The sequence below is a fragment of the Corticium candelabrum genome, chromosome 17, assembly GCF_963422355.1.
Source record: "Corticium candelabrum chromosome 17, ooCorCand1.1, whole genome shotgun sequence".
Classification (NCBI taxonomy): domain Eukaryota; kingdom Metazoa; phylum Porifera; class Homoscleromorpha; order Homosclerophorida; family Plakinidae; genus Corticium; species Corticium candelabrum.
In genome coordinates this window covers 2,981,113-3,004,936 of record NC_085101.1, presented here as the reverse complement: position 1 = coordinate 3,004,936, position 23,824 = coordinate 2,981,113, and the positions used below count along the sequence as shown (strand labels likewise).

The following is a 23,824-nucleotide window of genomic DNA, read 5'->3' as shown; positions in this document are numbered from 1 at the left end:
CTTGCTGTCTTTTCCTTGCTTTTTGAATTTCCTGGTATTTGCTTTGCCATACTGACTGCCGTCTTCTCACTTCACATCCTAGAGATTTCGGGAATGGAAGAATGGCTTTCCATTCATTGGGTGACCTCCGGTCAACGTCGGAACGAACCAGAAGGGTAAGAACTAGACACGACAATGCTCGGACATTATATTGCTCACCATTAGATTGTTCGCTCATCTGAAGAAGCATGCAGGAAGTCTGGGAGGGGTATCGCAACTGATCGTTTGTAGTGGTCAATCGGACTCCGACTATACTAGTAGGTGTATTGCTCCGGTTTTGCTGTAAGTTCGTTCTTTTGGAACAGATTCAACGGATCCAATCCTGTCTGCGAGTCGCAGAATGTCTTGCTACCAGATATCAAAGTGGTTGTGTATATCCTGCTTTGTTGCCTTTATTCTTTCACTTACGTACTGAGTGATCCATTCCCTACGCAACAAAGATATTCTGGTCACGAGTCTGGAGTTTCGCTGCCAGATGTCTCACTTCGTCAAGAATCCGCCTAATTATTTCTAGGTAACCCCCACAACCCCTACCCTAGATCTGCCACTGCATACTGTAAAACGGGACGTGTGAATAGTTGACTGTAGGTGGCATTCAACTCCTGAAGGTGTTTCTTGGTTGTCAAGTACACACAATCACTAGCTACAATACAAAAGGATGGGCGACGGAACTTCATGAAGCATTTTCTTCGCCGTTTGGTCACTTGCACGAATCGTTCTTAGACTCATCTGTAGTCAAACACGGAACAGCCAGAGCATAGATAAAAATGGACAAGTTCTCACTTTGTTCAGGTTGTTTTCCTAGAAAGGCTCTGATGTCAACATAGTCAGCCTCTGACAAAAAACCACTTTCTGGCACAACGGTTGCAGCACTTTCCAATTGCGCCATGCCAACGTCTTGACAAGAAAATTACACAACTTTCGTGCGTCCGTTTGTATAGCATTTAAGCAATACGGGATATTTACGCTGGTTTTCGCGTTTGGTCTTTACATTTAGTTTCAGTGTTGTCTCACGATTATGCGCATGTGCGCCTCGGTATTCCCATTGTACAGTACGTACTAATGCAACTTGAATTCTTTGTTGAGGCATGCCAATGTACCAACAAAGAAAGAAAGTTAGTTACCCACATAACTAGCTCATCTATTAGCTTCTACGAACTGTATATCAATACAAATGTTTCAGTGTGAACCATATTTGTTTCAACATTTGGTTTCAGCATTCATTTGTCAGAAAATGAAGTTACCTGACGTGTACGGACTTTTTCTTTGATCAGATATCAGACTCGGTACCATCAGGCCTATGAAGCTAAGCTTCTTGCGAATACAAGGAACCGTTTCAGCTTTTCCACCAGAGAGGCAACTTTTCTCAACAAGAAATTTGCGGTAGCTATTAGTCATCTCAGAAACACAATGTTTGTGAAAGTATGCTGCTGTTTGTCTGTTTGCTTTATGCCCGGAAGTATAACACTGCGGAAAGATCTGGCTACGCGAGACTCCCATCGGGTGAAAGGGTCAGCAAGGTACTAAATAGATTTAGCGATTTCCACTGTTTCTGGTACTCTCTAACATGTTGTTGTTGTTGTCTTGACGGTTTGCTACTGCATGCGTCTGCTACACCTGCTCCTACTCCGCCCACTACTCCTAGATTGCTGCTCCGATTGGCTGTCCTGCCATAGAAGATCCAGTCCTAACTGCTACTTTGAGAACAGTGGCAAACCCAACAGCAGCACTGCCTATCTCCATATTATCAGTTATCCTTACCACCATGCGAAGCATAACAATCCCAGTCATGGGTTGATCAAATTGAAATCCCACAGCGTCTTTAGAGGTTCTACTTACCTACTTACACAGGTCATTAAAGAAATTCTTCTTCCACTCGGTACCATCAGGTATGTAATGTTCTGCGTTTCTTCCCAGGGGCAGACAAGGAACCATTTCCGCTTCCCTAATTACTTGTCCTGACGAGAAATTTGCTGTACCTATTTGTCATCTCACGAACACTGTGTTTGTGAAAGTATGAAGCTGCGGTCTTTCCTTGTCGATATCCGTGACTAGATTGGCTTGGGTAAAAACAATAACAGCATAATTCAAAATCATTCTGCCAATTTCCTTGGTCAGGTTCTCAATATATATGCTATTCTCGTCATGATGTCATGCTTCGTGTGGGAGTGCACACAAAAGAATTCTTTGCTTACTGTCTGTCCAGGCGTGTCCCAGAAAGTCAACAGACTACCATTGCAAAAACCATATTTTTTGCGTTCCTTGTAATCGTTTTGCTTCCTCGTCCTGTTTGAGCACTAAGTGACCTGTTGGGTCGGTGGCCAGCTTTGCAAGTAGAGCATTTGCAATTGGTGACTTTCCTACTACAGCTTTGCCTACACTGAGGATTGTGAGTGGACGATTGCATACCATAGATTCAGGAAACGAGACAAACATTTTTCTATTTCGATTGCCTCTTCAGACCGTGATGTAGATGTATGAGTTACTTCAGAATGCAGAGTCTTACAGGTTGTCTCTACAGCTTTCTCAACTCGAACAAGCAGTTCTTCTTCTAGTAAGATGTTGATGATTCCAGGTTTTCGTACAGAAAGAAAGACAAGGAAATTGGCTATAGACGTCTAGGTACGTCTCTGCAAGCAGATATCGCATGAAGAAGGAATTTCGCTTGTTACATTCTGCTCTTTGACTGTAGATCCTCACGCACGGCCGAAGGTACGGTTTCATTCATGATAGTGTTGCTTTCTAGCAGTTGATCAGGTATTGTCCCTTCGACTTGGTGAAAATAGTCAAGTTCTCACTTGGGGTTCTTAATAACTCTCGGACATACTCAAACTGTGGTAACGAAACGTCAGAATGTGCATACTGTAAGTGTTTGAGTCATTGAACAAACCAGCCAGCCAGATTCCCGTATGATATCCGGTTTCCGCATTCAGATTCAGTAACCATAGAGAATTTATATAATTGTTAAATGTTTATTTAGTTAGTGTTAGATTAATTGGCATTCAAAATTAATATATAAAATGTTGCCATTTTGGAATATATTAGTAAAAAAATTAAAAATGAGCTAAACATTTATTCCTATCGCTAGAGGAAGGTAATGAAATGACCATATATTTTTACTGAAGTGAGTGTGACGTCATTCTTACCATCTAGTTTTTTTGTAACTAAGAAATAAGATAGATTTATGCAATGCAAGGCATGCAAGTTTGCTTAGCTACTTGAACTAAAACGTCACTATTTTCTGTTCTTAGTTAGAAGTCACAACTTCCATCAAGCTGTGTGGGCGTCTTCATGGTCACCAATCAGGTTCTCGTACTCCTTCACTCGTTCCTTGGCTTTGTAACGTTGATAGAAAGGTATTGCGAAGTATGCTCCTATACCTACTCCTATTCCGCCCACTCCTCCTACTGTGGCTCCAATGATAGCTCCTGGTCCAGTAGGGGCAGCTGCTACAGCACCAGCTGCAATTCCATCTCTAACTGCATTTCCTATACCAGTACCAATACCAACAGCAGCACCCCCCCCCCCACACTGAACCACCAGTTATTCCCAGCATCATCCGAAGCTTATCAATCCCAGTCATGGGTACAGCTAATTGATCTGAATTTAAAATGCTTGACCTGGCAAGAATTCCTCGAATACCTTTGGAGGCTCTTCTTAAGCAGACCATGCAGAAATTCTTCTTCCACTCGGTACCATCAGGAAGGTGGGTCTGTGCATTTCTTCCCAAACGTACACAAGGAACCATTTCAGCTTCTCGAGCAGAGAGACCACTTTTCTCGACGAGAGATTTGCGGTACCTGTTAGTCATCTCAGAAACACAGTGTTTGTGAAAGTATGCTGCTGTTGATGTTTCATGGTGGGAATCCATGACTAGATTGGCTTGAGTGAAAACAATAATGGCATTATCCCAAATCTTTTTACCAAGTTCCTTGGTCAGGTTCTCAATAATCATGCCATTCTTGGGATGATCTCGCGCCTCCTGTGTGGGAACACAGAAGATGAGCAAATCCAGTTTGCCTCCTTGTTTTTTACTTCTTTCTTGATGTCTGAAAAAGTTTTATGATTCTCTGTGTCTTTTGTCGGTCCAGGTGTGTCCAAGAAAGTAAACGGAATATTGTTGCCAAAACATTCAATTATTTTCATCTTTGTTGTTGCAGATGTGCCTCCTCGTCCTGTTTGAGCACTTTCTGGGTCAGTTGCAAGCTTTCCGCTTAGAGCATTTGCAAGTGTTGACTTTCCTACCCCACTTTTGCCCACACATAAGATGGTGATTGGGCGAATGCATTCCATAGATTGAGCAAGTGAGACAAATTTCCTATCCATTTCGATTTTCTTTTCGGACCATGATGCTGACACATCAGGTTCTTCGAGTTGCAGGATGTTCCAGTTAGTCTCCAAAACGTCTTCAACTCGGGCAAGCAGTCCTTCTTCTAGGATGTTGATGATTCCGGGTTTTTGCACGGAAAGAAAGAAAAGGAAATGGACTACAGATACATCTCTGCAAGCACTTATCGCACGAAGAAGTAATTTCGCTTGTTCAATTCAGCTCTTTGATTGTAGGTCCTCACTCACCGCCGAGGGTACAATGCTGCAGGTTCATCCTTGATAATGCTGCTTTCCAGTAGTTGATCAAGTATTGTCCCTTCGACAGCCAGAGACTTGGTGAAAATAGTGAAGTTCTCACTTGATTTTTGTAGTAACTCTCGGACGTACTCAAACTGTTGTAACGAAACGTCAGGAGCTGCAACTGGTTTGATACATGACAACGTTCTGAACCAGACAACTAGCCACTTTCCCTTTCTACTCTATCCTTTTGATGTTATCCCGTCTTATCCGGTTTCCGCATCTAGTTTCAGTAACTAAGTCCTATGACTCTTCTCAACTTTCGGTTTCCATATCACAAATCACACTCGATTTCGAATTTTTTTATTTTTAAATCTTGTTATATTTAGTGTTAGATTAATTGATATTTTAATTTATAATGTTAACGTTTTTAGAGTATATTAATTAATAAAAATCTATAAAATAATTAATTTATTAAAAGCTAGGCAATTCGTATGGCTAAAGTATTTTCAAGCTGTATCCGAACTTTTAAAGTTCTAGTGACTGATCTCCAACAGCAGTATTTTGCAAAACCAATATCAATTTATTAAATAATTAAAGGGTTAAAGATATCTACAAAGACATATCCGGGACACTAAAACAAATGTCGAAGTGCGTACAGTGTACATACACGCCCTGTGAGAACTACGTCTCCTAGATTTGGAATGTGTCGTAATTACCTTAGAACTAGTCTACATATGAGTTGAGGTAATTGTTAAATCACGTGGGTAGTAATGACGTCTTGTTTATTCACAGCTGCAAACATGCATGGAGCCCAGCGCCAACCGAATCTCAATGCAATGTATGCCACTGACACTAAAGTGAAGAGCATTTTGCTACTAAGTTGTATTCCTACTAGTTACTGAAAATCGACTACCAAATTATCGATCAACATGCAAGTGCAAAGAACCTAGCTAGTCAGCAAAAAGAGCATGCATGCAATGAAATCAGCAACTATGCTATGCTAGCAATTAAATCAGCAAATAAGCTAACAGTGAAATCAGTAACCACAGCTTGAATTCTGAATTCTGACAAAGTACACCATTTTCCAACTCAATCAGATTTCTTTTTGTTATCTGAAGATATCTGAGTAAGACGGTTGAGAATGGTGAAGACATCAAACGACTCAACTCCCTCCATCTTGAAAGACAACAATATTGTCATTTCACTTCCAATAATAATATATTTATATCAATTTACCATGTGAAAAAATGCGAGCTTATTCTTGGAGACTCCAGATGTCTCAAGACTTTGTGCACTAAAGCAGATTTTTGGGAGTGTTAGAATGTCAGGGTTGGGTAGTGTTTCGACATCATAGTACAACAACACGTTAGCACCGTCTATCTCTGATGCTATTCCAGCAGTTGTGTTGTCTTCTCGGAAAAAACTGGCAGCAGCCATTGGAATACAATTTTCAGAAATAATCATGGTATTCAGAGATAGATATTCGAGCGAGCCGGAATAGACTGATGTGGAAAATGTAACGACCGAACAATACACTTGACCATGAATCGTAACATTGGCCACACTCCTAGCATTAGCTGCGTATACATAAGCCAACATATATTACGTAGCACAGAAGGTCACGTGACTGGCTTACGTGGTAAACAGTTGCTTAGTCCTGTTAGCATGTCATGTACTTCAACACATGTGTTGTCAAAGACCACATGTTCCGTTTTCTTTTTTTTTGGAGATAAACAAATTAGAATGACTGACCATTCCGTAGATGTGATATATTTGATTACATAATTAATTAATTAATTATAATTTTATAGACACAGTCACCTTTTTGTTGTCAATGTAGATAGTTTCTATAATTTTATCACCGTTTAGTACGTTCGCCATAGTCATGTTGAGTACAGCCCTCTCAGATTTGATGTCGTAGGCTATCATGAAGTTGTCCAATGCGAAGAGTTGAGGAGTGACATGATACATCTGTGCTTGCAATCCAGAGCCTGATATCAGGTAGCTGTAGGGTAAGCAACAGGCCGCATTGGTTGTGTGCGACAAAGACAGAGATACGAGCGCTGCTAACAAGTACATCATTCAACGTGTGACCGGACTTCTGCCTCGTGGGGCCCGGTTCCCATCTTTTTATAGGAGCCAGCACGTGGTCTAACACGTGTATATGCGGACGTGCCCAAACGAGTCAATATAAAGACGTCTGTTACCATAAATAGTTATTAATTATATGGTAATAATTTTTTTGTGGAAGTCAGCAAGTATATCTTTCAACGTGTCCTGGTTTGAACTGTATATACGTGTACCCACGTGTACGTACATGTGGTGCCCAGCTCCCGTATAAGTAAGTGGCGCGCACGTGAATGCAGTATGGGCTCGCGAGTCTAGCAGCAATGTCATAACAGAAGTCGTCTGCGTGCGAGATTCGTATCGTCAATTTCGTAATTGGTTTAAACGAGTCTACATTAGTAGGTAATATTTTAGGCACGAGATGACGCATCTGTTGCATCACGTGTCTAGAGTGACGACTATACAATGTAGTGACGTTTGTTGCCTTGAAAAGTTAATAGTTATATATTAATTAATTAGTTATTTAGCGGATGTCAGCAAATACATCTTTCCACTTGCCCGGGCTTGTAAACAACTGACTCGTCGTGCGCCATTCCCGTATCTAGCTAGATCATGATGATGACACCAGCACGTGGTTGAACACGAGACGACGTAATTAATGTTACGTCATGTGTAGATTTAACTATGATTTTATTGTTAATAAATTAATTAGCGGATGTCGTTCTACAGTAACAAAACACACAATTTTAACATAAAATTGTCAGAAAAAATAACAACAAAACGCAGATACAAATGTTTAAGCCGGAATTTCGAGTCGTCGTCTTGTTGATTACAGGATGTGTTGTTTGCAAACGTACAGACGTCTCCGCTGGGCTCTTGAGCGCTTACAGAGGCCGGAGGAGGGTTTCAGACCAGTCTAAGTGCCTCGGAGCTCCAATGCACGGTAACACACGTTAAACTTCGTTGTGACAACATGAGTGACTTGCTGTTGCTAAACGCAAGCAAGACGAGACCGAAGTCAATCAACTTAGCAAACAAGCGTCTCGATCGCTTTCCTGCTCTTATCAGCAAACTACAGACTCTTCAGTCAGTCAGCTTCAAGAACAACTCTCTCACTTCTCTGTGTGATAAAATCACTCATCTCAAAGAGGTATTAAATACATATCAACGAACATTGAAACAATTTATAAAGTTAAATTTTGGAGAGTCCGTACACAACGATTAAAAAATAGATGGTACTGGTACTTTACTTATTTGATTAATTAATATTTAGATTATTGGTATGAGTTTGTTTGTTATTTTTATCTCCTAAGTACTTAAAGCGTACAATTTTAATGTTTCCATTGTTATTTATTTATAAGCTTATTAGTATATTGGATTATTTTTGCAGGGCTTTATATCTTTTTGCAAACATTGAAAATACCAGAAACAAGAAAATTGCATGCTCTTTACCTCTCGAGGAAGTTGTGTTTCATCTGGTTTGTTTTTGGCTGGTTCGTTTGCTTGTTTGTAGACAGAATTACTAAAAGTGTGTTGATTGATTTTGATGAAATTTGACAGGGTTACAGAACTTTAATAGAGGAAGAATATCAGTTATTTCTAAGAATTAATGTGATGTTATTTACACAGCTAAGGTAGTCTCTTGTACGTAGTCAGACCCTTTTCCCACGTCATACTTCCACAAAACCCTTTGTCAATTTTATCAGTAATTACTATTTACATGACAAATTGTATTTATTTGTTAAAATGAAGTGGTAAAATGCTCATACAGTGTGTGGTGTGGTTGAATGGTAGTCGTGTAATTTACATGTTGTGCTTGTTTTTCTTGGTAATTAGAGCTTCCTAATGCGGTTTTGTTTGGCAGCTGACATCTGTAAATCTTGGTAATAACCATCTGTCGTGTGTCCCCGATCAGCTTAGTTTCCTTCCTAAGTTCAACATTTTACACTTGTTTGGAAACCATATTTGTGAACTTGCTCCGAATGTTGTCAGTAAGTGTTTACCTTAATTTCTGTTTATTACTTTGTATTAAGATATTGGTCGGTTATGTGCATGAATAGTTTCTTTGCAAGGACTGACTCTTTTGAACTTGAATGATAATCTTCTTGAGTATTTTATTGTGATTGAAATGCATGTGTAATACTATAGGATAGAAAGACTGTTGTAGTATCTTTTGGCATACATGTATCTTTACTTTGATATCTTCATATGTAATATATTTACATGTAATATATATATATATATATATATATATATATGTTTTCATTTAATTTCCTGACCATTTTTATAATTTTTTTTGAATATGAAATAGTGTCCTTTGGACATTGGTTAACATATAATATCATGCCAATTTTTGTCAGATGTATGGTTACAATTACAATTGACAGTAATTGTAATTGTAATTGTAATTACAATTACAATTAATTAAGCTTCCAAGAGTCAATAATTATTGTTGTAGTTTTGACAGTAGAAAATCATATTGTAACGTTTCTAGACTAACAATACTTAGTCGCTTAAGTCTGTTTTTCTTATTGAACAGTACAATGCAGGCAGATTGCAATGCATAGTGTGCAGTTGTCAATGCATGCATATAGCTTTTCTACTAGGCTATCCAATTTGTTTATCTGTTGTAAGCGTGCTCGTAAATTGTTTTCGTTATGACAAGAATCACCGATAGTAATATATGTCCTTGATCATGTGCTATCAATTCTGACTGTTTTGTCAACATCATGAACAACGACTTTGTAACTACTACAATGGTGAATCCAGGATTTTAAAGAGAGTTTTTATCGGTTATAACATGGTCACATCTTAATGTGTCAACTTGAAAACTATTAGATATACATTACTGTATCGTGAACATGTGGTTGAGTCTTGCTCGCAACCAACTGACTGTCCTACCACCTGAAATTGTCAGTCTTGATGAGCTAAGAGAACTTAACATGTCTGACAATCTACTAACACTGTAAGGTGTGGGACTCAGTTGCCATCTCATTCACTATAGTGTAATTGTATTACAGCTTGCCTAATGAAATTAGTCATTTGAAGAAGTTGAAAAAGTTGTACTTACAGAAGAACAAACTTCCAAGATTGAACCATGTGGGTACTGCTATTTGTTTGATTTGATTGATTATGTTTAATGCATAATTTTAAACGTCACTAATTTAAATTTATATGTTATTTGTTTAGAATATTGAAGGCTGTGTAGCATTATTGGTATTAGATGTATCTGTCAATGAACGTGTTTCCTTTCCATACGAGGTTTGTTTCATTTCCTTCATCTGTTAGTATGTTCACAGTATGAGCCATGCATCTGTATCTGCATATCCTTGTATATCATCAACATTATTAGCCTTGTCCCCAGACTCACGTGAGGTTGGCATTGTCTGGTTCCCGTATGACACCTCCAACATACGGGAACCAGACACTGCCAAACTCACGTGAGTCTGGGGCCGTGTCTAAACATTATATTGTCCAATAGATTAAGTATCTGTCACAGAATGAGTTGTACTGCGAAGCTAACCCTCTGCTACAAGAACTTCCAGTTTCATCAGAACAAGAGGACGAAGTATTGTGCCTTTGAGTAATGAATTCAGTTGAGAGTCAACAGTCAATATGATGTAATGTGATTTCTTCTAATAGGAAGCTGCTGCTCGTATTGTGCTAAAAAGCTTGAAAGATAGGTAATTGTTTTATTCGTGATTACTACTATAATATAATTAGTGTATATACATATATATATATATATATATATATATATATATATATATATATATATATATATATATATATATATATATATATATATATAACTACTATGTAGTAATTAATTTTATTGTTAATTTGGCTTTGATCCTTTTTAATTTGTGGCTTTCTATCTTCTTCCGCTTTCTACATTCATAATCATCATATTCAGTTAATGTCAATATTTTTATGGTTAAGTATGTTTTATGTGTGTTTGTGTCCTCTTTTACTGCAGAACTTCTCGTTCACGTGTCTTATTGAAATTTCATCCAGAGCTGAGAAAATCACTTGCAGCCACTCGGAAGGGTGCTGTATGTAGAGAGTCATTTTTGAATACGTGGCTGGAGTGTGTACAATTTGTTAGCAGTCGCAAAGTATATAACATCTCACATACAGTTTACCCTATCAGGTAATGGTCGTTTGTTGTCTAGGTGCTTGGAGTAAAGAATAATGCAGGAGTTATACCACTTCGAGTTCTACTGTGTTCCTATCGATGTTTCAATGTTGGAACACATAACTATTATGGAGTCGCATTGCCTTGAGGTACAGGAAAGGGATATTATGACGTTTGTAAAATTAACTGAAGTTTGTCAGACAGGTAATAGTGATGGTTGTGCTTCTGCAGCATGTAGTAGAATTTCTTCCATTACGGTTTCATTATATTGATACTGTCAGGTTGCATGGAGTCAGAAGATATACTGTAGATGTAAAAAAGTAAGGAGTAGTGAGAAGAGGCCACGAATTCATGTTACAGTGTTTGTGAATAGGCACACATATGCACCTTCATGCGCACGTGCACACACACACACACACACGTATTGGAGTTGTTTAATATCATATGATCATATCATACGTTTACAATTTCAATCGATCTTATTGCAAATTATCATTACCTCAAATGTTTCATTAGAGTTTGAGCACATTCATTTGGCGTCTATCATACAGGAATAGCTAAACAAACAATTGAATTTTTCAAGTTTACAGTTTAGGTGATATACTCATTCATCGACAGCAGGCTTCGGGCACATAAACTCTATATGGGTTCATAGTTACTGCCTTTGTAGCATTTCATAGCTTTCCAAGTAGACTTAGGACCGGATCCAGATTGGGGAGTTAAGTGGTTTCAACCCCCTCATTTCCAATAGGCGTGGTTCAATAATTTCTTATATTTTTATTAGAAAAGAGAAAATTAGTAATGCTATAAATTACTGCTACCAGGTCAACCCCCTCTTTCGAAACTTTGTGGATCCGGGCCTGAACTGTAGAGCATTTGCAAGCGTTGACTTTTTCTACTCCAGCTTTGCCTACACAGAGGATGGTGACTGGACAATTGTATTTCATAGATTCTGCAAGCGAGACAAACAATTTTTCCATTTTGATTGCCTCTTCAGACCCTGATGTTGATGTATGAGACTCTGATGTTGATGTGTGAGTTAGTTCAGAATGCAGCATCTTCCAGGTAGTCTCTATAGGTTTCTCAACTCGGACAAGTAGTGCTTCTTCTAGAAGGTTGATGATTCCAGGTATTTGGACAGAAAGAACAAATACATATGGGAATTTACTATAGACGTCTAGATAGGTCTCTCCAAGCACTTATCATGTCAAGAAGGAATTCCGCTTGTTGCATTCTGCTCTTTGATTGTAGATCCTCACGCAAGGCCGAGAGTATGGTTTCATTCCTGATAGTGTTGCTTTCTAGCAGTAGATCAAGTTTTGTCCCTTCCACAGGCAGAGACTTGGTGCAAATAGTCAAGTTCTCACTTGGGGTTCCTAATAACTCTCGGACGTACTCAAACTATGGTAACAAAACGTCAAGATCGGCATACTATTTTGAGACATCGAACGGGCTGACAAACCAGCTAGCCAGTTTCTCGTATGAGATCCGGCTCCGCATTCAGTTTCAGTAACCTCAGAGAATTCATACGATTCTTAAATGTTTATTTAGTTAGTGTTAGATTAATTGGTATTCAAAATTGATATATAGAATGTTACCATTTTTGGAATATATTAGTAAAAGAATTTATAATTAAGAGATAAACAATTATTCGTATGGCTAAGGCAAGGTATATTCTCAAAGTAATGAAATGACCATACAATATATTATTTCAGAAGCAAGTGTGACGTCATTTTTACCATCTAAATTTTTGTACAGTCCGCGTCAAAACTATTGACACATTTACGCTTGGAGGCGTGGCCATGTGTAGCGTGAGCAGAAACGCATCCGTTTTCACGTGATGTCCGTTTTCTAGCTAGAAAAGAACTATTGTGTATGCTCGTAGGTTCGTTAGACTTTTGGAAACACACAAGTGCGCATCAGTAGCTTGTGTCCTCCTTTCATTTTTTGATAGCATTTCCCAAGCCAGCTAGACAAGGCGCATTCGGCTACACATGCGTTCGATGTATGGCAACAGATCACAAAGTGGGAGCAACTGCCACTCCACCTGGATCGCGTCTTCAAATTTATGAACGTTTTGAGGCGTACGAAGCTCAACACGCCGCTTGATGATCGTCCAGAGGTTTTCTATTAGTGCAAGATCTAGTAAGATAGCGGGCCAATCATGACCGTGACACGCCCAGAATCTCGTTAGCTTCACTAGCGGAATTTTCTTAGGCATAGTGTAGCGATACCCTGCGTCATGAAGTTCTCTTCTGCTGGTGGAAGAACTGACAAGTCCTTCCTGCGCTGCTAGCTGATGGGCAAGTTTGTTTGCTGATTTCGTTGTTCCTTGTGTGCGCCATGTTCACTAGGCTGTTCGATGGTTTTCAGCTAGTTTTTTGGTCTTCCGCGGGAAGCTCTACGTTCTCCAGCGTCCAATCTTTTGAGATTTCAGTAAACATTAGAGCGAGAAACACGTAAAAGTTGGGAGATCGTAGATGGCTTCTTTGTACCAGAGCAGTATATAGTAACAGAATATCGCGGCGTTGTCTTTCACGACTCATTTTACAATGGAAAAGTTCTCTAAGTGGATGCGCAGACTATGGAATAGCTTTTGTGACTACTTTTCAGCTGTTTGAGAAATCTGGCGCTATATAGCAAAACAAAAAGACTTTCCAAAATAGTACAATTAAACCGGAATGTGTCAATAGTTTTGACGCGGACTGTAACCAAGAAATAAGAAATGACATAAATTTATGCATTGCAAGGCATGCAAGTCTGCTTAGCTACTTGAACTAAAACGTCATTGTTTTCTGTCCTTAGTTAGAAGTCACAACTTCCATCAAGCTGTCTGGGCGTCTTCATAGTCACCAGTCAGGTTCTCGTTCTCCTTCACTTGTTTCTTGCTTTGTAACGTTTATAGAAACGTATTGCATAGTACCCTGCTATGCATACCCCTATTCCGGTCGCTCCCACTCCCACTGTGGCTCCAATCATACCTGTTGATGCATTAGCTGCTAGAACAGCAGCTGCAACTTGAGCGCCAGCTGCAACTCGAACTCTAAAAGCAGCACCAATACCAACAGCAATACCAACAGCAGCACCCCTCAGTTGACCATCACTTATGCTCAACATCATCCGAAGCTTATCAATCCCAGTCATGGGTACAGGTAATTGATCAGAATTTAAGATGCTTGAACTGGCAAGAATTCCTCGAATATCTTTGGAGGCTCTACGTAAGCAGACCATGCAGAAATTCTTCTTCCACTCGGTACCATCAGGAAGGTAAGTCTGTGCATTTCTTCCCAAAGGCACACAAGGAACCATTTCAGCTTCTTGAGCAGAGAGGCCACTTTTCTCGACCAGAAATTTGCGGTACCTGTTAGTCATCTCAGAAACACAGTGTTTGTGAAAGTATGCAGCTGTTGTTGTTTCATGGTCGGGATCCATGACTAGATTGGCTTGAGTGAAAACAATAACGGCATTATCCCAAATCTTTTTACCAAGTTCCTTGGTCAGGTTCTCAATAATCATGCCATTCTCGGGACGATCTCGTGCCTCGTGTGCGGGAGCACAGAAGATGAGCAGATCCGGTTTGCCTCCTTGTTGCTCTACTTCTTGCTTGATGTCTGAAAAAGTCTCGCTATCCTCTGTGTCTTTTGTTGGTCCAGGTGTGTCCCAGAAAGTAAATGGAATATTGTTGCCAAAACATTCAATTCTTTCCACATTTTTTGTAACAGATGTGCCTCCTCGTCCCGTTTGAGCACTGCCTGGGTCAGTTGCAAGCTTTCCGCTTAGAGCATTTGCAAGTGTTGACTTTCCTGCTCCAGTTTTTCCCACACATAAGACGGTGATTGGGCGACTGCATTCCATAGATTGGGCAAGTGAGTCAAATTCCCTATCCATTTCGATTTTCTTTTCAGACCATGATGTTGACACATCAGGTTCTTCAAGTTGCAGGACATTCCAGTTAGTCTCCATAACGTCTTCAACTCGGGCAAGCAGTCCTTCTTCTAGGATGTTGATAATTCCGGGTTTTTGCAAGGAGAGAAGAAAAAGGAAATGGGCTACAGGTACCTCTCTGCAAGCACTTATCGCACGAAGAAGTGATTTCGCTTGTTCAATTCTGCTCTTTGATTGTAGGTCCTCACGCACCGCCGAGGGTATGGTTTCATCCTTGATAATGCTGCTTTCCAGTAGTTGATCGAGTATTGTCCCTTCGACAGCCAGAGACTTGGTGAAAGTAGTCAAGTTCTCACTTGGTTTTTGTAGTAACTCTCGGACGTACTCAAACTGTAGTAACGAAACGTCAGGAGCTGCAGCGTTACCGTCTTGAGACATGACAACGTGCTGAAGAGGCAACTAGCGACTTTCTAATCTAATCTAGTCTTTCCTTCTGATGTTATCCCGTATAAAATCTAGCCACGTGGTGATGGCTGCGCATCCGGGGCTGCAATCCCAACTGTGTCTGCATAGGGCGAGGCTCTAAAATATTCTGTTTCTGTATCTAAAATTTTAGTTTCAATAGTCCTTAATTCAATAAAATAACAAACTATATCATATTAATTTGCCCGGCCTCCAATTTTCATATTACAATCAGACTCGATTTAGGATTATTTTATTTCTAGATCTTTGTCTATCAAATGTTAGATTAATTGATATTTTTTAAAATGTTATCCTTCTCAGCAGATATTAACTAACTAGTTGTACGGTATACGTAGGCGCCTCGCATTCGTGAGTAACACGTCCAACGGAGTTTTCAGACCGTCTACTGAAACGCCGAGTCCTAGCTAGACAATACGTATTTGTTAACGTTGAAACCCTAGCTGTCACGGAAGTAAACATGCAAACTTCCTAGTAGTTTAGATTACGTTTACAGGCTTGGTATAGGTAGTCGTCGTTTTGTGATAGTGATCAAGACAATTGAAATATACAATCTAGGTATGCACTCAGTTCCGTTGTAACGACGGTGGTATGGTATTTACCGACATAGAAATTGATATCGGCAAACATTGACGATCAACAGTGTTAGATGCAGCACAGTGTAGTAAAGGATTGATCATACCAGGCGCGGATCCAGGACTTTTGAAAAGGGGGGTTGCAAATTTTGATAGACCACGCCTACTTCAGTCAACGCATTCGTATCTTTAGAGGTGAAAATGACCCAGGCTTCTTACAGCTTAGCTAAAGGAAATGGCAACAACTATGGCAACATATCTCTAGCAATGTGTCATGTTATAACTCCCTAAATCATCAAAACTGTCTAACAGAATCTAACTGCATGATGCATAGACTACTGCTAAATTAATGTTAATTAAACTCCTGTGCAACTGTGTCTCTTTCAACCAAAGACTGTATGAACAATGTCCGTGGATGATTTGTACAAACTTTGTCTGCTGGTACCCAGTTTTTGTAATGCATAGCGATAACTGATAGGTGTGCAAGACGCTTCTCTGCCATGGTAGACCTTGCTTAAATCTTCAGTCTCCTCAGTCGAAAAGAAATGACCTCTCTGCTTCTGCACTTGTGATAGGCAGTGTACATGCTAGCAATAGCAGGCGATGAACATTCGGGTACAAGCAAGAGTCACAGGCTCTCAAGGCCAGGAAAAGGTTAATTAATTGTTGGGTATGGCCTTCTCGCACTCTTGCTGTCTTTTCCTTGCTTTTTGAATTTCCTGGTATTTGCTTTGCCATACTGACTGCCGTCTTCTCACTTCACATCCTAGAGACTTCGGGAATGGAAGAATGGCTTTCCATTCATTGGGTGACCTCCAGTCAACGTCGGAACGAACCAGAAGGGTAAGAACTAGACATGACAATGCTCGGACATTATATTGCTCACCATTAGATTGTTCGCGCATCTGAAGAAGCATGCAGGAAGTCTGGGAGGGGTATCGCAACGGATCGTTTGTAGTGGTCAATCGGTCTCCGACTATACTAGTAGGTGTATTGCTCCGGTTTTGCTGTAAGTTCGTTCTTTTGGAACAGATTCAACGGATCCAATCCTGTCTGCGAGTCGCAGAATGTCTTGCTACCAGATGTCAAAGTGGTTGTGTATATCCTGCTTTGTTGCCTTTATTCTTTCACTTACGTACTGAGTGATCCATTCCCTACGCAACAAAGATATTCTGGTCACGAGTCTGGAGTTTCGCTGCCAGATGTCTCACTTCGTCAAGAATCCGCCTAATTATTTCTAGGTAACCCCCACAACCCCTACCCTAGATCTGCCACTGCATACTGTAAAACGGGACGTGTGAATAGTTGACTGTAGGTGGCATTCAACTCCTGAAGGTGTTTCTTGGTTGTCAAGTACACACAATCACTAGCTACAATACAAAAGGATGGGCGACGGAACTTCATGAAGCATTTTCTTCGCCGTTTGGTCACTTGCACGAATCGTTCTTAGACTCATCTGTAGTCAAACACGGAACAGCCAGAGCATAGATAAAAATGGACAAGTTCTCACTTTGTTCAGGTTGTTTTCCTAGAAAGGCTCTGATGTCAACATAGTCAGCCTCTGACAAAAAACCACTTTCTGGCACAACGGTTGCAGCACTTTCCAATTGCGCCATGCCAACGTCTTGACAAGAAATTACACAACTTTCGTGCGTCCGTTTGTATAGCATTTAAGCAATACGGGATATTTACGCTGGTTTTCGCGTTTGGTCTTTACATTTAGTTTCAGTGTTGTCTCACGATTATGCGCATGTGCGCCTCGGTATTCCCATTGTACAGTACGTACTAATGCAACTTGAATTCTTTGTTGAGGCATGCCAATGTACCAACAAAGAAAGAAAGTTAGTTACCCACATAACTAGCTCATCTATTAGCTTCTACGAACTGTATATCAATACAAATGTTTCAGTGTGAACCATATTTGTTTCAACATTTGGTTTCAGCATTCATTTGTCAGAAAATGAAGTTACCTGACGTGTACGGACTTTTTCTTTGATCAGATATCAGACTCGGTACCATCAGGCCTATGAAGCTAGGCTTCTTGCGAATACAAGGAACCGTTTCAGCTTTTCCACCAGAGAGGCAACTTTTCTCAACAAGAAATTTGCGGTAGCTATTAGTCATCTCAGAAACACAATGTTTGTGAAAGTATGCTGCTGTTTGTCTGTTTGCTTTATGCCCGGAAGTATAACACTGCGGAAAGATCTGGCTACGCGAGACTCCCATCGGGTGAAAGGGTCAGCAAGGTACTAAATAGATTTAGCGATTTCCACTGTTTCTGGTACTCTCTAACATGTTGTTGTTGTTGTCTTGACGGTTTGCTACTGCATGCGTCTGCTACACCTGCTCCTACTCCGCCCACTACTCCTAGATTGCTGCTCCGATTGGCTGTCCTGCCATAGAAGATCCAGTCCTAACTGCTACTTTGAGAACAGTGGCAAACCCAACAGCAGCACTGCCTATCTCCATATTATCAGTTATCCTTACCACCATGCGAAGCATAACAATCCCAGTCATGGGTTGATCAAATTGAAATCCCACAGCGTCTTTAGAGGTTCTACTTACCTACTTACACAGGTCATTAAAGAAATTCTTCTTCCACTCGGTACCATCAGGTATGTAATGTTCTGCGTTTCTTCCCAGGGGCAGACAAGGAACCATTTCCGCTTCCCTAATTACTTGTCCTGACGAGAAATTTGCTGTACCTATTTGTCATCTCACGAACACTGTGTTTGTGAAAGTATGAAGCTGCGGTCTTTCCTTGTCGGTATCCGTGACTAGATTGGCTTGGGTAAAAACAATAACAGCATAATTCCAAATCATTCTGCCAATTTCCTTGGTCAGGTTCTCAATAATTAGGCTATTCTCGTCATGATGTCATGCTTCGTGTGGGAGTGCACACAAAAGAATTCTTTGCTTACTGTCTGTCCAGGCGTGTCCCAGAAAGTCAACAGACTACCATTGCAAAAACCATATTTTTTGCGTTCCTTGTAATCGTTTTGCTTCCTCGTCCTGTTTGAGCACTAAGTGACCTGTTGGGTCGGTGGCCAGCTTTGCAAGTAGAGCATTTGCAATTGGTGACTTTCCTACTACAGCTTTGCCTACACTGAGGATTGTGAGTGGACGATTGCATACCATAGATTCAGCAAACGAGACAAACATTTTTCTATTTCGATTGCCTCTTCAGACCGTGATGTAGATGTATGAGTTACTTCAGAATGCAGAGTCTTACAGGTTGTCTCTACAGCTTTCTCAACTCGAACAAGCAGTTCTTCTTCTAGTAAGATGTTGATGATTCCAGGTTTTCGTACAGAAAGAAAGACAAGGAAATTGGCTATAGACGTCTAGGTACGTCTCTGCAAGCAGATATCGTATGAAGAAGGAATTTCGCTTGTTACATTCTGCTCTTTGATTGTAGATCCTCACGCACGGCCGAAGGTACGGTTTCATTCATGATAGTGTTGCTTTCTAGCAGTTGATCAAGTATTGTCCCTTCGACTTGGTGAAAATAGTCAAGTTCTCACTTGGGGTTCTTAATAACTCTCGGACATACTCAAACTGTAGTAACGAAACATCAGAATGTGCATACTGTAAGTGTTTGAGTCATTGAACAAACCAGCCAGCCAGATTCCCGTATGATATCCGGTTTCCGCATTCAGATTCAGTAACCATAGAGAATTTATATAATTGTTAAATGTTTATTTAGCTAGTGTTAGATTAATTGGCATTCAAAATTAATATATAAAATGTTGCCATTTTGGAATATATTAGTAAAAAAATTAAAAATGAGCTAAACATTTATTCCTATCGCTAGAGGAAGGTAATGAAATGACCATATATTTTTACTGAAGTGAGTGTGACGTCATTCTTACCATCTAGTTTTTTGTAACTAAGAAATAAGATAGATTTATGCATTATAAGGCATGCAAGTTTGCTTAGCTACTTGAACTAAAACGTCACTATTTTCTGTTCTTAGTTAGAAGTCACAACTTCCATCAAGCTGTGTGGGCGTCTTCATGGTCACCAATCAGGTTCTCGTACTCCTTCACTCGTTCCTTGGCTTTGTAACGTTGATAGAAAGGTATTGCGAAGTATGCTCCTATACCTACCCCTATTCCGCCCACTCCTCCTACTGTGGCTCCAATGATAGCTCCTGGTCCAGTAGGGGCAGCTGCTAGAGCACCAGCTGCAATTCCAACTCTAACTGCATTTCCTATACCAGTACCAATACCAACAGCAGCACCCCCCCCCCACTGAACCACCAGTTATTCCCAGCATCATCCGAAGCTTATCAATCCCAGTCACGAGTACAGCTAATTGATCTGAATTTAAAATGTTTGACCTGGCAAGAATTCCTCGAATACCTTTGGAGGCTCTTCTTAAGCAGACCATGCAGAAATTCTTCTTCCACTCGGTACCATCAGGAAGGTGAGCCTGTGCATTTCTTCCCAAAGGTACACAAGGAACCATTTCAGCTTCTCGAGCAGAGAGACCACTTTTCTCGACGAGAGATTTGCGGTACCTGTTAGTCATCTCAGAAACACAGTGTTTGTGAAAGTATGCTGCTGTTGATGTTTCATGGTGGGGATCCATGACTAGATTGGCTTGAGTGAAAACAATAATGGCATTATCCCAAATCTTTTTACCAAGTTCCTTGGTCAGGTTCTCAATAATCATGCCATTCTTGGAATGATCTCGCGCCTCCTGTGTGGGAACACAGACGATGAGCAAATCCAGTTTGCCTCCTTGTTTTTTACTTCTTTCTTGATGTCTGAAAAAGTTTTATGATCCTCTGTGTCTTTTGTCGGTCCAGGTGTGTCCAAGAAAGTAAACGGAATATTGTTGCCAAAACATTCAATTATTTTCATCTTTGTTGTTGCAGATGTGCCTCCTCGTCCTGTTTGAGCACTTTCTGGCTCAGTTGCAAGCTTTCCGCCTAGAGCATTTGCAAGTGTTGACTTTCCTACCCCACTTTTGCCCACACATAAGATGGTGATTGGGCGAATGCATTCCATAGATTGAGCAAGTGAGACAAATTTCCTATCCATTTCGATTTTCTTTTCGGACCATGATGCTGACACATCAGGTTCTTCGAGTTGCAGGATGTTCCAGTTAGTCTCCAAAACGTCTTCAACTCGGGCAAGCAGTCCTTCTTCTAGGATGTTGACGATTCCGGGATTTTGCACGGAAAGAAAGAAAAGGAAATGGACTACAGATACATCTCTGCAAGCACTTATCGCACGAAGAAGTGATTTCGCTTCTTCAATTCAGCTCTTTGATTGTAGGTCCTCACTCACCGCCGAGGGTACAATGCTGCAGGTTCATCCTTGATAATGCTGCTTTCCAGTAGTTGATCAAGTATTGTCCCTTCGACAGCCAGAGACTGGTGAAAGTAGTGAAGTTCTCACTTGATTTTTGTAGTAACTCTCGGACGTACTCAAACTGTTGTAACGAAACGTCAGGAGCTGCAACTGGTTTGATACATGACAACGTTCTGAACCAGACAACTAGCCACTTTCCCTTTCTACTCTATCCTTTTGATGTTATCCCGTCTTATCCGGTTTCCGCATCTAGTTTCAGTAACTAAGTCCTATGATTCTTCTCAACTTCCGGTTTCCATATCACAAATCACACTCGATTTCGGATTTTTTTATTTTTAAATCTTGTTATATTTAGTGTTAGATTAATTGATATTTTAATTTATAATGTTAACGTTTTTAGAGTATATTAATTAATAAAAATCTATAAAATAATTAATTTATTAAAAGCTAGGCAATTCGTATGGCTAAAGTATTTTCAAGCTGTATCCGAACATCTAACGTTCTAGTGACTGATCTCCAACAGCAGTATTTTGCAAAACCGATATCAATTTATTAAATAATTAAAGATATCTAGAAAGAATATATCCGGGAAACTAAAACAGATGTCGAAGTGCGTACAGTGTACATACACGCCCTGTGAGAACTACGTCTCCTAGATTTGGAATGTGTCGTAATTACTTTAGAACTAGTCTACATATGAGTTGAGGTAATTGTTAAATCACGTGGGTAGTAATGACGTCTTGTTTATTCACAGCTGCAAACATGCATGGAGCCCAGCGCCAACCAACTCTCAATGCAATGTATGCCACTGACACTAACGTGAAGAGCATTTTGCTAGTAAGTTGTATTCCTACTAGTTACTGAAAATCGACTACCAAATCATCAATCAACATGCAAGTGCAAAGAACCTAGCTAGTCAGCAAAAAGAGCATGCATGCAATGAAATCAGCAACTATGCTATGCTAGCAATGAAATCAGCAAATAAGCTAACAGTGAAATCAGTAACCACAGCTTCAATTCTGAATTCTGACAAAGTACACCATTTTCCAACTCAATCAGATTTCTTTTTGTCAGCTGAAGATATCTGAGTAAGACGGTTGAGAATGGTGAAGACATCGAACGACTCGACTCCCTCCATCTTGAAAGACAACAATATTGTCATTTCACTTCCAATAATAATATATTTATATCAATTTACCATGTGAAAAAATGCGAGCTTATTCTTGGAAACTCCAGATGTCTCAAGACTTTGTGCACTAGAGCAGATCTTTGGGAGTGTTAGAATGTCAGGGTTGGGTAGTGTTTCGACATCATAGTACAACAACACGCCAGCACCGTCTATCTCTGATGCTATTCCAGCAGTTGTGTTGTCTTCTCGGAAAAAACTGGCAGCAGCCATTGGAATACAATTTTCAGAAATAATCATGGTAGTCAGAGATAGATATTCGAGCGAGCCGGAATCGACTGATGTGGAAAATGTAACGACCGAACAATACACTTGGCCATGAATCGTAACATTGGCCACACTCCTAGCATTAGCTGCGTATACATAAGCCAACATATATTACGTAACACAGAAGATCACGTGACTGGCTTACGTGGTAAACAGTTGCTTAGTTTTGTTAGCATGTCAGGTACTTCAACACATGTGTTGTCAAAGACCACATGTTCCGTTTTCTTTTTTTGGAGATAAACAAATTAGAATGACTGACCATTCCGTAGATGTGATATATTTGATTACATAATTAATTAATTAATTATAATTTTATAGACACAGTCACCTTTTTGTTGTCAATGTAGATAGTTTCTATAATTTTTTCACCGTTTAGTACGTTCGCAATAGTCATGTTGAGTACAGCCCTCTCAGATTTGATGTCGTAGGCTATCATGAAGTTGTCCAATGCGAAGAGTAGAGGAGTGACATGATACATCTGTGCTTGCAATCCAGAGCCTGATATCAGGTAGCTTTTGTATGGTAAGCAACAGGCCGCATTGGTTGTGTGCGACAAAGACAGAGTTACGATCGCTGCTAACAAGTACATCATTCAACGTGTGACCGGACTTCTGCCTCGTGGGGCCCGGTTCCCATCTTTATATGGGAGCCAGCACGTGGTCGAGCACGTGTATATGCGGGCGTGCCCAAACGAGTCGATATAAAGACGTCTGTTACCATAAATAGTTATTAATTATATGGTAATAATTTTTTGTGGAAGTCAGCAAGTATATCTTTCAACCTGTCCTGGTTTGAACTGTATATACGTGTACCCACTTGTACGTACACGTGGTGCCCAGTTCCCGTATAATGACGTGCGCGCACGTGAATGCAGTATGACTCGTGAGTCTAGCAGCAATGTCATAACAGTAGTCGTCTGCATGCGAGATTCGTATCGTCAATTTCGTAATTGGTTTAAACGAGTCTACGTTAGTAGGTAATATTTTAGGCACGAGATGACGTATCTGTTACATCACGTGTCTACAGTGACGACTTTCCAATGTAGTGCAGTTGTTGCCATGAAAAGTTAATAATTATATATTAATTAATAAAATATTTAGCCGATGTCAGCAAGTACATCTTTCAACTTGCCCAGGCTTGTAAAAACTGTCTCGTCGTGCCCCATTCCCTTATCTAGCTAGATCATGATGATGACACCAGCACGTGGTCGAACACGAGACGACGTAATTAATGTTACATCATGTGTAGATTTAACTATGATTTTTTTTGTTAATAAATTAATTATTGGATGTCTTTT

At 40.1% G+C, this 23,824-nt stretch overlaps 4 protein-coding genes across 4 annotated transcripts; 1 reads left to right on the top strand and 3 right to left on the bottom strand.

The window, feature by feature from the left end:
• Positions 1 to 5,466: 5,466 nt before the first annotated feature.
• Positions 5,467 to 6,721, bottom strand: LOC134193238 (uncharacterized). The gene is made up of 4 exons (XM_062662058.1): positions 6,430 to 6,721; positions 6,245 to 6,323; positions 5,845 to 6,185; positions 5,467 to 5,784 (listed from the first exon to the last, which is right to left on the bottom strand). Exons 1-4 carry the CDS (start codon positions 6,688 to 6,690, stop codon positions 5,698 to 5,700), a joined length of 768 nt encoding a protein of 255 aa, XP_062518042.1. The 5' UTR covers positions 6,691 to 6,721; the 3' UTR covers positions 5,467 to 5,697.
• Positions 6,722 to 9,140: 2,419 nt separating this feature from the next.
• Positions 9,141 to 11,148, top strand: LOC134193202 (leucine-rich repeat-containing protein 69-like). The gene is made up of 7 exons (XM_062662012.1): positions 9,141 to 9,640; positions 9,696 to 9,774; positions 9,865 to 9,936; positions 10,157 to 10,243; positions 10,318 to 10,358; positions 10,655 to 10,793; positions 10,851 to 11,148. Exons 1-7 carry the CDS (start codon positions 9,537 to 9,539, stop codon positions 10,959 to 10,961), a joined length of 633 nt encoding a protein of 210 aa, XP_062517996.1. The 5' UTR covers positions 9,141 to 9,536; the 3' UTR covers positions 10,962 to 11,148.
• A 2,331-nt stretch (positions 11,149 to 13,479) lies between these two features.
• On the bottom strand, positions 13,480 to 15,208 carry LOC134192964 (uncharacterized). Its single transcript, XM_062661724.1, has one exon. The coding sequence runs from the start codon at positions 15,134 to 15,136 to the stop codon at positions 13,688 to 13,690; it is 1,449 nt and encodes a 482-aa protein (XP_062517708.1). The 5' UTR covers positions 15,137 to 15,208; the 3' UTR covers positions 13,480 to 13,687.
• Positions 15,209 to 21,894: 6,686 nt separating this feature from the next.
• Positions 21,895 to 23,149, bottom strand: LOC134193212 (uncharacterized). Its single transcript, XM_062662022.1, has 4 exons — positions 22,856 to 23,149; positions 22,673 to 22,751; positions 22,273 to 22,613; positions 21,895 to 22,212 (listed from the first exon to the last, which is right to left on the bottom strand). Exons 1-4 carry the CDS (start codon positions 23,117 to 23,119, stop codon positions 22,126 to 22,128), a joined length of 771 nt encoding a protein of 256 aa, XP_062518006.1. The 5' UTR covers positions 23,120 to 23,149; the 3' UTR covers positions 21,895 to 22,125.
• Positions 23,150 to 23,824: the final 675 nt, after the last annotated feature.